This window comes from Mirounga angustirostris, unplaced genomic scaffold, assembly GCF_029215605.1.
Source record: "Mirounga angustirostris isolate CCGP_5_RB_7025 unplaced genomic scaffold, mMirAng1.0.hap1 SCAF_9, whole genome shotgun sequence".
NCBI classification, from domain to species: Eukaryota; Metazoa; Chordata; class Mammalia; order Carnivora; family Phocidae; genus Mirounga; species Mirounga angustirostris.
The window spans coordinates 47,496,224-47,511,817 of NW_026991717.1; the positions used below are offsets into that span (position 1 = coordinate 47,496,224).

Below are 15,594 nucleotides of genomic sequence, written 5' to 3' on the forward strand. Positions count from 1 at the left end.
AAAAGATAAATAGAAAGACTTCATCAGTATTTAGTATTAAAACTTCTATGCTTCAAGGGATTCCATCAAGAAAGTGAGAAGACAGCCCAGAGAGTGGGAGAAAAGATCTGCAATCACATATCTGGTAACTTGTACCCAGAATATATGAGGAATTTTTACAATTCAATAGTAAAATATCCAACTTTAAAATGGGTGAAGGCTCTGATAGATTTCTTCTTTGGAAAGATATACTAATGACCTAGAAGCACATGAAATATGCTCAACATCATCCGTTATCAGAGAACACAAAACCACAACGAGATACACTTCCCACTCCTGGGATGGCCATCAGCAATGAGGCAGTACCGAGCATCGGTGAGGATGTAAAATGGTGCAGGCATATTTCTAGATTACCTTTCATACAGTTTCACACAGTTTGGCTCTTCCCCCCGCACCACCACGTGCATACGTTATTTTAAAATTTTGTTACGTCAGAAAAGTGGGGAAGCCTTTGAAGGCAAGTTGCCCACGTGGAGTTGAATCTGTCCCATTAATTACCCTGGCCAAAGAGTACCTAGGAGAGACTTAAGTTCAGCTCATGTAAGAAATCTGGAGCCAGCCTTTCCATACATTTGTGCCTTCCTAAATATTGCATCTAGAAACATTCCCACCTGGTCTGGGGAACACTCAGCCAGGGACTCCTGGTTCCTGTGCAGGCCCAGCTCAGGAGAGAAGAAAAAGTCAGCAGTACTTTCTGGCTTTTCCAGCAACACACCTCTTTTTTTCAAAGCTAACTCTTATTCAGACACACAGTATATGAAATAATAAAGAGAAGAGCTGCCCTGTTTGAAGTGAGGCAAAGAGCAGCTGATCTACTCTCGAGCAATCTGGTCAGGGTGTTTGTGTTTGGCCAGGCAGACTGTGCGGGCACAAACCCATGGGGTGACAATCGCAGTGACGACACAGTGTAATGTGGCAGCCCCTCCCTCCGTGTGAGGCAGCCCCACACGAAGGGGGACCACATGTCCCTGTGTGTGTCCCTAACTCAATTTAAAAAAAAAATTATTTGAGAGAGAGAGAGAGAGAGGGCGTGCGAGCAGGGGGAAGGGCAGAGGGAGTGGGAGAGAGAATCCTCAGCAGACTCCCCGCTGAGCACGGAGCCCAACGCAGGGCTCCATCCCACGACCCTGAGATAATGGCCTGAGCCGAAACCAAGAGTCGGGGGCCCAACTGACTGAGCCACCCAGGCGCCCCTCCCCCAACGCAATTCTTAATAGCACCACCTTTCACTCCCAAACGTATTCTGGTTTGAGCAATAGATTATGTGGATACACTACCTAGGAGGTACTCTCCCTCTAGGATTGCCTAATGCTGTGTTGAACACAATTGGAAAGCCACAGACTTAAGTACGAACAAATTCATTCAGGAAGTAATTTACCGAGTGCCTTCTACGAGCCACCCAGGGGTCTGCTCCTACCAGGGGTAGGAGATCAATCCAGCCTTCACATCCAGAAGGGGCCTTAACACCTCCAAGGCAGGAGAAGCCCCGCTGAGGAATAGGCACAGCCTGGTGGACAAGAGGGACACTGCCCGGAGCCCTCGGTCACCCACGGATCTTCTTCCTGCGTGCTCTCAGGCTCTTTCTTCTCACGCCAGACAGAAAGACCTCGAGACGTCAGAGAAAATCTAAATAGCGAAGCTTCTGAAGTCCCAGGCCTGTGGGCACCCCCAGGGCCCTCTCAGTATGAGACAGCAGCGCCCTGACGATGGTCTCAGCAGCCCTTGAGGCTGCCGGGGCCGGGGCAGGAGTGCCCGCTGGGGGTCTTCACGGGGCACCCCAATCTAGACTGACAGCAGCGAACACAGAAACCCCCTCAGTGCCCTCAAGCCCGGCCCTGTGGAGTTGGCCACAAAAATGTGGGAAAGGAGATGGAATTACCGAAGATGGGAAGAAAGAGGAGAAACGGGAAAGAAGAGAAGGATCAGGGGGACATCAGAGCTCCCCCACTTTACCTTCATTTTCAGCAGCTGGTTTTCAACTTGCGCCACCTCCAGCTGCCTCTGCTTTTCCTGCAGCTGGCCCATGGATGCTTCGTAGGTCTGCTGCAGATCTCTCATTTGATCCTTAATGCTGCTATTTTCCAAAGTAACATCCACCAGGGTTTTCTAGGGACACGAAAAAGAAATCAAAACCAGATCCGGCAAAGTGAGTAAACATGGCCAGAGGCATGCACCGGGACATCCCTTTGCCATTAACCACTGAGAGAGAGGTCAGGCCCCGGCAGCTGCAAGCCGGGACGCTGGTGTCTGGGGGGCTGAGGGTCCCCCCAGCCGTGGGCAAGAGGTCAGCAAGGCTCTGCCCACCCAGCGAGCCTCTGCCCACTGCTTAGGATGGACGGAAACGGCCTAAAATGGAGTCTTTCCAAGGAAAAATGTTCATAATGCATCATTTCACATAGAAAAAAATTGGGTTTTGGGAAAATAGTAAGGCTAGAACAAATCCCATTTTGAGAAGGAAAATGTATAAGCATTTGTTCAAATGTATTTATGCAGAGAAACTTTTTTTAAAGACTAGGATGGATTTCACCAAAATCCAAATAATAGGTTATCGCTATGTGGGAGGATTACAGAGGATATCTGTTTCCTTCCCTGTGTCTTCTGTATCTTTCAAATTCCCACAACAAAATCGAAAAACAAAACGTGTTTTGGAGAATGGAGATACTGCCCTTCTTCCTTAAAGGGGCCGTCACTGCTGTGTTTGTGGCCTGCCTGTCAGCACGGCTGAGGTGCTGGTATGGCCGCAAGGGCGTCACCCTCCCCTCGCAGAGCACAGTGGCGACGAAGGAGCACCAGGAGCAGAGGCTGGTGACTCGGGTGCCTGCCAAGCGTCAGAAGCCTGTTGATTACTGCTCCAGGCCACCCACCGGAGCAAGAACGATTAAATACATACTGGTGTTTAGTTAATGCTTTGGGTTCTACTTGGTTAACTCCTCGTACAGAGAATGGCCTCCATAACCCGAATTCTCACCACTGGGCACCAGGATATGGGCACCATATCTACCACCTCCCCAGGTCGCGCTCAACTTTCAGTTAGACGTGGAAACGCTGGTGTTGGACCCATTTTCTAACACCTTTGTCCTCTTTGTAGATGATCAGTCCCTGAAGGTTCCTCAAGTCCTTAGCCTCCCCTTTGGATAAAAAAACCTCCTTGATTCAGGAGAAAAGACTTTTGATGGAGGTACACTGATATTAAAGAATATACAGAAGCCATTTGGAAGCACAGAATCAGAAAATATTTGAGCTGCAAGGGGCTTTAGAAACCACCTGGCCCCACCACCCCCCTCCAAGGCCCACTGGCTTTACAGATACAACTCTTGTGCTCATGAGCCTACATCTGGACCCAGAGACCAGAGTTCTAACCCTGGCTCTGCTACTAGCTAGAAGCTAGACACCTCGTTCCAGTCATTTCTCTCTGCTGGCCTCAGCTTGTTGATCCATAAAACAAGGGGACTGGAGATCAGCAGTTCCTTCCCGTTCTGACATTCTTTGAAATCAAACCAAGGGTCTGGTCTCATGGTCAATAATAATGAACATGGGACCGTCTGGGCAACGGGAGAGGTCAGGACCTTGCAGAATTAAGAAACCAACTATCTTCAGACTCACTTGAATTTCCTGGCTGTGATATGGTGCCTTTCTTTTCTCCTTTTTCTCCTTCTTCTTCTTTTTAACAATAGTTTTTAATCTTTTCATGATAAAGCTCCTCGGTCTGCCCCAGGCCAAGAGGCTGGACCATAACTAGGAACCAGTCAGGGTACCTGGGTCACCGCTGACCCTGTTCTAACGCTGACCTCACGGCCTGGGGCGCCAGTGGGATGGCAGATCGGAAGTAACGGTGGGGAAGAAAAACCAGAAAGTCAGTACCCGTACCAACCAGGTCTGAGCTCAGGGGAGGTGCGGCATCTCCCAGTTAGCCGGGAGTGAGAAGATGCCCCAGAGAGAAGGAAAGGGACCTGGCCAACCCCTCTGGATGGCAGGAGGAAGGGAAAGCCAAGGCTACTGACTAAACCAGACCCAGAGCAGGGCCAGGCCTGAGGCCAGGCGAAACCGGGCGTGCACTAAGAAGGACCAGGAAAAGGGTGAGGCTCCGAGACCCCACCAGAAGTGGCCTCCCAGCCACCGGGGCTCCCTGCGGCGCCCACTCTGTGGTTGGCAGTGCTGCTCTACCAGCTGTTACTGGACCTTAGGTCCATGGGGAAGGGGATGATCCCAACATGAAAATCTGTTTATCTGACAAGTCATTTACGTAGAACAGGGAAGGACAGTAATAGCCGTGGGACCTTTAAGAGGAGGGTAAAAAGGTAAGAACCAAATGAACTTGGAGGCGAGGCAGAAACGATTGTTATATCTGGAAACTAAAGCCAAGGAAGCGGTTTCTGGTGAATGTTAACACTCTGTCCTGAACACTTTCAGGTTAATTTGCATAGGAGATGCAGGACTCGGCTGGAAGGTGACAGCAGGTGGCACTGGCCTGGTGACCTCCCAGCAAATCAGATTACTCACGAGAGCAATCCTCCGGAAGTGGAAGTGGAAGCGGATTGACAACACACATCTGGAGGATCCTGAGTCTCTCTGCTTCCCCTGTCGGCTTGCGTAGGATTTCTTTTCTTGCGAAATAATTTCTAAGTTAGGCAAACGTGCTTCACAGCCCCTGGGAGCTCCTGGCCACGCGTGACTACAGACCGCCTGTGATTAAGTCTGTCTTTCCCGTGCCTGGGTGGGGCTTCCTGAAACCAGGGCTGCAAGGAGCAGGGGCTGATGTGCAGTTCTAGGCACTGACACTTAAGACCCACTCGGGTACCTGCTGGAGAAAGGGCCACCTCTAGCATGGAGGTCAGGATCTAAACTCGCGTTTTAACAAAGGCAAAAACAAATTCAACTCAAAGGTTAAGAGCCTCCTCTTGGAAGCACTTCTTTTCACTCCCTTCACGTCCTGGCGGGGTCTTTACTGTGACCGTGCCTGAAGGATCCCGCATAATGATCTGAAGACATCCCGTGACTTGCTTTTCTACAAACGCACAGGGCCCACACCTGGTGAGGCGTGCCTGCCCCGCAACAGAGGGCCCCGGGCTAACGGTGAGCAGATGAGTACCTGCAGGCCGATGGAGTCCGACGTTAAGGCTGAGTTCGTGGCATTAAAACTGTCCAGGGCCGACGACTGTGTCTGGATGTGATTCTCGAGATACTCCTGCCGAGCCTGGGAAGCCTGGGCAGAGGATGAGGTAGTTACACAAAACCATATATACCCACAACAAGCTTCGGTTAGGCTAGAACCTTCTCCTGATAGTTCAAGTAGAGCTTAAGGTTACAAAGTCAACATCGGCAAGACCCAGAGAGGGGAAAGACATGAACCCTCTTCCTTCACATGTCCCTCCGCAGGGCCTCGCTTGGTCCTCACCATGCATGCGGCAGCCAGAACACCCCGCTTTATATGGTGGAGGGAACCGAATCCGAGGAGGTCAGGGATTTGCGCACCAGCAGCTGAGAAGGGGCGCTGCTGCGCCTAGGACCCAGCTGGAACATCTTCTCCTGCCAGTCTGCTCTTCCTACTCACCACAGAAAGAACACGCGGGCGGCTCCCACCCTTCTCCAGCGCGTCCTGGGGCTGCTGCGCCCTTGTGTGGTCCCTGCCAGGCGTGCATGTGCAGCACGTCGGAGACGCGTTCAGCAGCGAGAGTTCCAGCGGGGTCACGCCAGACGTGCAAGAAGGGCCGGCCATACACGCAGCCGGAGGCCGGGGAAGTAGGGGTAAGGGCGCGGGGTAGGCTCACGGGTGGACGCCTGTGGGGTGTGGGGGCCCACGGAACAGGCAGTGGCCTGTGGGGGGGGGACCTGTCCCCGCGGGCCCGTGGGAACGGGCTGGGCGGCCGTGGCGCGTTTATCCGCCCGCACCCCTGTAATCAAGGCCGTGGCTCGCTCTTCAGCGGGTCATCTCCCAGCCAAGCCACGCGCCAAACTCTAAGGCACGACTGTTCAGCCGTGCTTCCTTCCTGCAGATACTCACCTTTATGGAAAGTGTGTCATATATACGTGCACTTTTTTTTCTTCAACATTATGAATCACAAGTATAAAAAAAATTTTCTTTCCTCATGGGCATTAGCTTGTTTAAACCAGAGGAATGTTATTTTTTCTTAAATTTGAAAGTAATACCTTCACGTAGTTCAAACATTTACAAAATATAAAAGGTAGACACTAAAATAAATCAATCACTCGTGTCCCATCTGCTCAGGTACCACCTGGCCCGCTCTGCCCCTCAACTAAGAATCACGGTTAATTGGTTTCTTGATTATCCTTCTAGTAACTACTTTTGCATCCACAGAACTATCTAACCATACTTATTTTCCCCTCCTGTTTTACACAAGTGGTAGCTCACTGTACATATTTCCTTGTATTTTCCTTTTTTTTTTTTTTTTACCATCTACTCTGTATCTTTGAAATCTTTCCGTATCTCTTTCTGAGGAGCTTACTTGCTCTTTTTATTCTTACCTCCCCCTCTCCCATTCCCTCCTCCTCCCCCTCCACCTCCTCCTCCCTCATTTTTTTAAAAGATTTATTTATTTATTTTTAAAGCGAGAATGGGGGGGTGGGGGGGAGGGCAAAGGGAGAGAGACTTAAGCCTTAAGCACACTCCATACACAGCGCAGAGCCTGACGCAGGGCTCGATCCCACAACTCTGAGATCATGACCTGAGCAGAAATCAAGAGTCTAATGCTCAGCTGACTGAGCTACCCGGGCGCCCCCTTCTTTTTTTTTTTTTTTTTTTAATTCTGTGTATTCTATTGTAGAGTGGTAATTTATTTTACTTTCCCCTTTTTTTTTAAGATTTTTTTTTTTATTTGACAGAGAGAGACTCAGCAAGAGAGGAAACACAAGCAGGGGGAGTGGGAGAGGGAGAAGCAGGCTTCCCGCTGAGCAGGGAGCCCGATGTGGGGCTTGATCCCAGGACTGGGATCAAGACCTGAGCCAAAGGCAGACACTTAACGACTGAGCCACCCAGGCGCCCCTTACTTTCCCCTTCTTGATGGACATTTAGGTCTCCAATCTTGTTACTATTGCAAACAATGCTGTGATAACTAAGCTCATACATACGTCATTTCACATGTGAGAGTTTACAGAATACATTCTTCAGAACAGAATTGCTAAGTCACAAGATAGAGGCCTTTGCAATTTTGTAGATACTGCCAAACTGCTCACCCTCAGAGGGATTCAGAATTACATCCTATCCAGCAAACTGCCTGTTCTCCACAGCACTGCTAATTGTGTCTTGTCCGCTCCTACAGGGATGCCAGTCTCATAGGTAAAAATTACATCTCAGGATGGTTTGATTGACTTTCTCTTACTGAGAATGAGGCAGAGCATCCTGTCAGACATTTAAGAGCTCTTCATCCTTCTTTTACTAAAAGTTATCTATAACAAATATCTTCCCTATTTTTATGAGTTGTGGCCTTTTCTTCTTGATGTCTGTACACTCTTTAAATACTCAGAAAATTAGCCTGTTATCTAGGATATGAAGGGCAATCATTTTTGCTAGGTTTCTCATTGGACTTTGGTGTTTTTGCCAAAACACATATTTTATTTCAGTGTGGTCAAAGTTATGAAACTTTTCTTTTGCGGTTTTGGGATTTCATGTCAGAGTAACAAAAAGCCTTCCCCATCCCAAGAGTATAAAAGAACTCACACAGGTTTTCTTCTGGCACTTTTAAATATTATCTTCAGAATTTAAGTCTTTGATCTCTTTGGAATTCATCCAGATATACGTCTGTCATGATAGCATATAAGTTGTCCCCTCAGCATATACTGACTTGTCCATTTCCCTCCCTTTATTTGAGTTGCTACATTTATCATATATTGGTGTACATTTCTGGGCTTTTTTCATGGATGCTTATTTATTTATGTGTCAATATGATACTGTCCTAATCTTTGAGGCTCTCTCAGTTTCTTGTAATATGAATAGAGCTAGTCTTCCTCATTGCATTTTTTTTCCCAGAATTTCCTCAACTCTTCATATTTATTTTCAGTATACTTTGGAATCATCTAGTCCAGTTGTAGAAACAACGTAAAAATCTGTTGGTATTTTTATGGGGTTACATTACATTCATACATTAACCTGAATAGTACTGACGTCTTACGAAGTTGGCGCTTCCTGTCTAAGCATATGGTATGTCTTTCCTCTTGGTACAGTTTACTCCTAGATATTTGGTAGTTTTCTGTTGCTCTTATTTCTTCTTACCAGTTGTTTTTCATATACTGAAATCTACTTGTTTGTATCTACTAATTTTTTTACCCTGCTACCTTACCAAGTTGTTTTTATAGTTGTTTTTTATTTTTCACTGGTTCACTTGTGGGTATATAATCATATAGTTTGTAACAGTGACAGTTTTACATTTACCTGTCCAGTTTTTATACCTCTAAATTCATTTCTCTTGTTTAATTCCATTGGCTAGTCTCTCAGGTACAATCGTAAATCGTAACGATGATAGCTGGCTTCATCGTCTTATCCCTGACTGTGGAGGGAATGCTTTGAATGTAAAGATTATTCTTGCCACAAAAACATCCCTTTAAATAATAAACTTAATTCTGTGATAAAATTCCCTCAGTTCATTTAAAATATGATTCCACTCGCAAAGAACATCATAAACTCAAATATGTTCAGGCACCAGCCACTCAGAGGGAGTACTAAGCCCTACCACCCCTCCATATTCCCAAGTCACTGAGATATTCACTTACTGACAATTCCTGGGTGAGCTGTCGAATCTTCTGTCTCATTTCGTCATAGTCTCCATACATTCGCTTCCTTACTTTTTCCAAAGTGGCTCTCACCTGCAGCCCACAAAGATGCTAGTTAGAGATCAAGCTATAACATTTTCATGTGAGGTTTGCTGAAACCCAAATGACAGGAGGGCCCCACAAAAAAACAATTTTAAGAACATGACAGTTTGGGGGACGCCTGGGTGGCTCAGTCAGTTAAGCGTCTGCCTTCGACTCAGGTCATGATCCCAGAGTCCTGGGATCGAGGCCTGCACTGGGCTCCTTGCTAGGAAAGGAGCCTGCTTCTCCCTCTGCCTGCCGCTCCCCCTGCTTGTGCTCTCTCGCTCTCTCTCTGACAAATAAATAAATAAATCTTTAAAAAAAAAAAAAAAAAGAACATGACAGTTTGGGAGATTAAGGGAGAAAATCACTCCTAATATCTAGTTAGAAGCTAAGAGAATTATCCAAATAATACCAATAATAATAAATACGCGTTATGATTATATATTATTATAATTATTAACAAAGGTTAATTATCCAAATAATAAGCTCTGAAGAAAAAATGGTTTGTTGAAATTCAGCTATCACCTATCAAAACACATTCAGGCAAGACTTACCCCTTTTCCTATCATGCATTCTTTTTTTTTTATTATTTATTTATTTATTTATTTGACAGAGAGAGACACAGCGAGAGAGGGAACACAAGCAGGGGGAGTGGGAGAGGGAGAAGCAGGCTTCCCGCAGAGCAGGGAGCCCGATGCGGGGCTCGATCCCAGGACCCTGGGATCATGACCTGAGCTGAAGGCAGACGCTTAACGACTGAGCCACCCAGGCGCCCCTATCATGCATTCTTATAAGTTGAAAATTTATAACAAGTCGATTCTATAAACAGGTGGCTAGGAGAACCAAAAAGCAACCTCTAATTTTCCCTTTCTCTGCTCTGACTACCAAAGAGCAATGAAATATCTGGAATATGCAGCAGGGAAGTATGAGCTTAGAGAGACCATAAATTTGAACATTAGTTCCTCGATAATCACCAATAACACACAAGGCACGAAGTATAACGAAGGTCAGGGTGATGCCCTAGACACCTGTCCACACAACCACTGATGAAGTCCCTCTATAGTAGCGCTTCTGAAGGAGGAACCAGGTCCTTAAAAATTTTATGAATAAAAACAAAAAAAACCTTGACCCTATCTCCTCCCTTCTGCTGCCCCTCTGGTGGAGAGCTCAGCGGTCCTCAAATAGAAAAGAAGGATCAAGGGAGCCCTCTGCAGAGAGCTCCAGAACTTCCACCGCAGAAAGGGCTGGAAGGCAGCAGTTGGTTGGGATAAGGGGTATGTAGGGGACAGCATGGGAGGGGCAGAGACTTCACCCTGAAGCTGTATGTGCATAGCCAGCACATGGTTTTAAATCAGACTGCATGTTTATTAAGGGCTGACTGCATCTTGGTGAAGATTTCGGCAGCGGGGTCTAAGTTAAGGTGCCAAGCTTTCCCTAAACGAATTCTGATAACAGAGTCTACTTTTGTGCTGTTATCTACAAACATTTTGGGAAAATGAGGCCCAAAACACAACTCTTCACTCTGGGCAGACAGAATGGCTTTCACCGTGGCCCTGAGTTGGTGCCCCTGCTGCTCACCAGGGCGCAGTGGGCCGGCTCTCAAGCGGGTGGCAAATACTTCAGGAAACCAGCCGGGCCAGAGTCACTCATGGCAAGAGAGAACCAACAATCCCCTAAACGTGCTTAGGGATAAGCAGGCCAGGGATGGATCCGAAGTCACCTATAGGAGGTGGGACCTGGAAATTAACTTTAAGTTGCAGGTCCCAGTGGAGGCTGGTAATTCAGGTCAGAACCACCCCTGTGTCCTAGGCACATGTCATCCCTGGTTCACAACCAGCCTCCACCTGCTGTTTGTGTCTTGGGCAACTGGCGACTCTCGGCTCTGCTTCAAAGGTTTACCTCTAAAGCAGTACCATGTTATCTAAGACATATGAGAAGGGACTAAGTGTTTCCACGAGAAAAACAGGGGAGACTAGGAATGTTCAAGTTGCTTCTATATAGGAAAAATGATTAAAAATAATATTTGCAGAGTAGGATGACTGGGGATTTGAGGCTGATGGCTGTCACACTTGTCCTGTGCTTTTGTGTACCTTTTTTGGTTTTCCTTCATTTTCTCTGTTAAGCATTTATCATTATTATTTTCAATTAAGACAAGATGTTTATTCCTTTTTAATTATGTAAGTATCCAAATCTTTCAAGACTCATGAAAGAAGGTGCTCAAAATATTTATTATTTTTAATATTTGATAAGAAATGTTCTTTTAAAAAATCCATACGAAAGCTGACAACATGACTTTGTGTCTTCTCTGCAAACACTCCAAATAAAAAGCTGGCAGTTTTGACTTCAGGGGGCCCCTCCCAACCTCCACAATCTATACAGGAAAAAACTGAAGCCCGGGGAGAACAAAAGCTTGGCTGGGCCAAACACAGAGATGGACACTGAACCGAGGTCCAGGGGATACCCCACTGCCCCACACTGTTCTGCTTCTCATGAGCACTTTCTAGTCCACAGGCTGGTGCTCAGGGCCCATCAGTGTCAGAGAAACTCATTCCCTCTCCATCTAATCACACTGATTTGGTCAACAAAGGCATTGGGAGGCCAAAGAACTAAAAAGGAATGGAGATGGATGGATGGATGGATGGATGGATGGATGGATGGATGGATGGATGGATGGAGACACAGATGAAAAGAAATAAAAAAATTTAGAAGGAAATGTTCCTTAACCACAGTTCTAATTAAATGATGGAATTATGGATGGTTTTATTTTCTTATTATACATTTTTATATTTTCCAAATTTCTTTGAAAAAAGTGTGTAATTAAAAAATTAAGAAATGTAATATTAAACACAAAGAAATGACATTGATTGGCCTGAGATGGACAGTGTCTACTCTGTTTGACTTCTCAGCATCTGTTTCAACATAACTGATTGGTCTGAACCAACCATAATCAATTTCACTCCCCTCGCCAGGGGATCCATCCAGGGATGGATTGGGAATGGGCATGTGACCCAACCCTGGCCAAGGAGACATGAGGAGAAGCCTAATAAAGGGCCTCTAAAAAGAAACCAGAGATGAGTGGCCTCTTTTCTTCCTCAAGACACCATGATATTTTCAGATGATGCCACGAGCCTGAAGCTGAAGGCCAGAACCAAGGGAAACTCAGACAAGTAGGACTGGAGCCTGGACATGCCCTGGTCAGAGCCTACCTACCCCTACACGTATCCCCACACGAGACAAATTTCCTTTCTGAGTTGGCTTCTCTGTTCCTTACAGCCAAAAGCAACCAAATGTATACAGTTTTTGAAACTCATGTGCTGGGAATGGAGTGTCCAACATAATAAGCAAAGATCACTTAAAAGCCCCCATATTATACACGGAAGATGGGAGTTATTTGGTCTCCTGAGCATCCCTACTTAGTCACCTCCAGCAGTTCACTCTAGACCTCACTGCAGAATTACATCTGCACCTTTAACATTACCGTGAAGATATGCAGAAACATTTCCATCCAAAATGGTCACGCTAGGAATTCTTCCAAAAGGCCTTATTACATTCACTCCACCGTCTCACATGCTACAAAAGGAGTATAAACAAAACAAACAAACATCCTTAAATGACTCACATCTCTGATGTAGTTCATCTCTTCTTTCAGCTGGTTGGTGGACCACCCATACACCACCATTTCTTTCTGCTCATTTGGATCCGATCTCCGCACCACGCCGTAGACAACACCCTGAGGAAGTTTCCTGGTTGGCTCCCCATTGCTTAGGTCAGGGTGCTTCAGGAAGGGAGAAAAGAGGAAAGAATAATGACTGTTTAGGCCTCATGGGAGCAGCTTTGAGAAGGGGTGCACTGGGTATGGGCATGCGGGCTGTGCGGGCACTGAGGAGCCGGGTGGCAAGGAGAGGCCGGAGGAGACCCAGCCGCTCACCCTTCTCCCGCTTGTTAACTGGCCTGGGCTGGGCCAGCTTTGCCCTAGAGGAAGGGCATCTTTCTCAAATTTCTACTGAAGCCCTATCCACCCACCTAAGAGTGCCTCTGCAGGGCCCCTCCGGCCTGGACGGGCGCCCTTCTCATTCTCACGAAGGTGCCAGATGGACCTGTGTTATCCCCTCGGGACAAGAGCAAGTGTCTGCACTCTCACAGTCCTCGTATCCTGGTAATGCTGCTTTTCCCCGTGATATCAGTTCCTCTGGATACCTTCAATCTCATCGCTAAATACAACCCTTGAAATGCATGAGGTTGAGATACTGGGGGAAGAATGCTGGCTGCCCTCTGGCAGTCAAATTGTCCCCTGAGGGTAGGACTGACCCTGGACCAGCTCTGAGCAAAGGAGGGTGGGGGGATGAGTACACAACCTGTTGTGACCATTCATGAAATATTTCTGAAAAGCCAGGCAAAAGATCCTTCCAGCACCTTAATTCCTTCACCTAAAGCTTTGATCAGTGTTGAAATGCAAACGCCCTTGGGAAGGGGTAATATGTCCAAGTCCTAACACACCTTTATAGAATGAAGGCTCAAGAAGCCCGAGAAAGGGAAATTAAGATTTGTTCAGCTTCTACCATAAGCCAGATACGTTCCTTAGCACGCTGAATCTTTACGACCACTCTGGGACAGAGCGATGAGCCTCTCCATTTGATAGCTGAGAAAACCAAAGTTCAGAGAGGTTAAATAACTTGCTTCCAGCCACATACCCAGATTCAAGGCCGATTCTCTGACACGAAGTATACCTCCCCATACTACAGGCTTTGTTAGGTGCAGGAGGCCAGAGTAAGAGCCCCCATGAGGGAGAAGGAAGGGCAGGACAAAACCAGGGACTGAGACTTCATAGACAAACCAACCTACATCCAGTCTCCCCTGGGGCTGACCCTGGTACCTTGATAATCACAGTACAGAAGCCTGAATTCCATAATGGCAACTCTGCTCTCCCACTAATTTTTTATTTTTTTAAGATTTCATTTATTTATTTGGAGCGGGGGGAAACATGAGTGAGGGAGGGACAGAAGGAGAGGGAGAGATTCTCAAGCAGACTCTGTGCGGAGCCGAACTCAGGGCTCGATTCCACAACTCCGAGATCACAACCTGAACTGAAATCAGGAGTCGGATGCCCAACCAAATGAGCCACGCAGGTGCCCTCCCACTAATTTTTAAACCACCATTGCATAAATCATGCACCTGCAAAATATTTTTGGCATACAAAATCGTAATTTGCATTTTAAAATCATTCATTTGGGCAGAATAAAAACTTTATGATCCCATTCATTTAAAGTTTGTCAGAGAAAAAAAGAAGAAGAAGGTAGCGGGAGGGGAAGAATGAAGCGGGGGAAATCGGAGGGGTAGACGAACCATGAGAGATGAGGGACTCTGAAAAACAAACAGGGTTCTAGAGGGGAGGGGGGTGGGAGGATGGGTTAGCCTGGTGGTGGGTATTGAGGAGGGCACATTCTGCATGGAGCACTGGGTGTTATGCACAAACAATGAATCATGGAACACTTCATCTAAAACTAATGATGTAATGTATGGGGATTAACATAAGAATAAAAAAAAAAGTTTGTCAGAGAAGGGTCTAAAAAGATACATGACAAATTATTAATAGTAATGACCTCTAAGGAGGGGACAGCATGGCGGGGCAGGGGTACTGGGTATCAGAACATCTTTCAATTCTTTCTTTATACCCATTTGTATTGTCTGTCTGTCTAGGATGGGAGCTTTAAAAAAAAACAAAAAAACAAAAAACTAGAAAACGAAACATCCATTGCTTCCCACCCTTCGGTACATATTTGGCAAGAGATGGGATATGACGGGTTGTGACACTCTGTATCTGCTTCCAGAAAATGATTCCGCTCGCGTCCTTGGTGCTTGGCTCCCACAGGCATTAAGGCAACTCTTGAAATTTGTATATAAATTTAGGCGGAGAGGCTGTTCCATGGCCCTTGGTGGAGTGACAAGCTGGGATTCCAGACCCCCAGTTTCCCAGACATATAATTAGGAAGAGGAAAAGCTCTACTGCAACTCCCCACATACCAGGCAACAAAAGCATGCTCTTTCAGTCAGTCTCCACCCAGTTCCTGAAAAACAAGCTGCTGAGGACAGGAGGCTTGGCTGAAAGGCTTTTCTGCAAGTCAAGTCTGTCCCAGATGGACCGGCTTTCAGGAAAACACTCAGGTGGCCGCATACAGAGGGCTGTGCCTCCCTGCCCAGCGGAGGGATGAGGACCAGCACCCGTGGAGGAGGACACACACAATGTCACAGACAACACAACGAGGTGTGAGAAACACAGCTCTAGACGTGGTGGCTCTAACAGTTACGCGTGGAAAGACATCGAAGGTCTGTGAAGTGAAAACCGGTCATTTCCATATTCTTGGGTTTTGTTTTTAAAATGTATGTTTGTGGGGCGCCTGGGTGGCTCAGTCGTTAAGCGTCTGCCTTCAGCTCAGGTCATGATCCCAGGGTCCTGGGATCGAGCCCCGCATCGGGCTCCCTGCTCGGCGGGAAGCCTGCTTCTCCTTCCCCCGCTCCCCCTGCTTGTGTTCCTGCTCTCGCTGTGTCTTTCTCTGTCAAACAAATAAAATCTTTAAAAAAATAAATAAAATGTATGTTTGTGTGCATAAAACATCTAGAAGGACGGAATCCAGACTTTTAATACCAGTGGCCTCAGTTGAAACGGGATTTCATTCTTTTTCCCCTTATGCTTCTGTAGGTCTGATTTTTAGCCAGAAAAAAAAAGGGGGGGGGTGTTATTTTTGAATG

At 46.7% G+C, this 15,594-nt stretch overlaps 1 protein-coding gene across 4 annotated transcripts in view; it reads right to left on the minus strand.

Moving 5' to 3' along the window:
* MYZAP (myocardial zonula adherens protein) overlaps positions 1-15,594 on the minus strand; it is an 87,470-nt gene that overhangs the window by 49,421 nt on the left and 22,455 nt on the right. For all 4 annotated transcript variants that reach the window (XM_064570416.1, XM_045899987.3, XM_045899986.3 and 1 more), the window contains 4 exons: positions 12,467-12,622; positions 8,764-8,856; positions 5,129-5,242; positions 1,993-2,145 (listed from right to left, as the gene is read on the minus strand). In XM_064570416.1, coding sequence (XP_064426486.1) covers positions 1,993-2,145; positions 5,129-5,242; positions 8,764-8,856; positions 12,467-12,622 — 516 coding nt within the window. The remainder of the gene's footprint in view (positions 1-1,992; positions 2,146-5,128; positions 5,243-8,763; positions 8,857-12,466; positions 12,623-15,594) is intronic.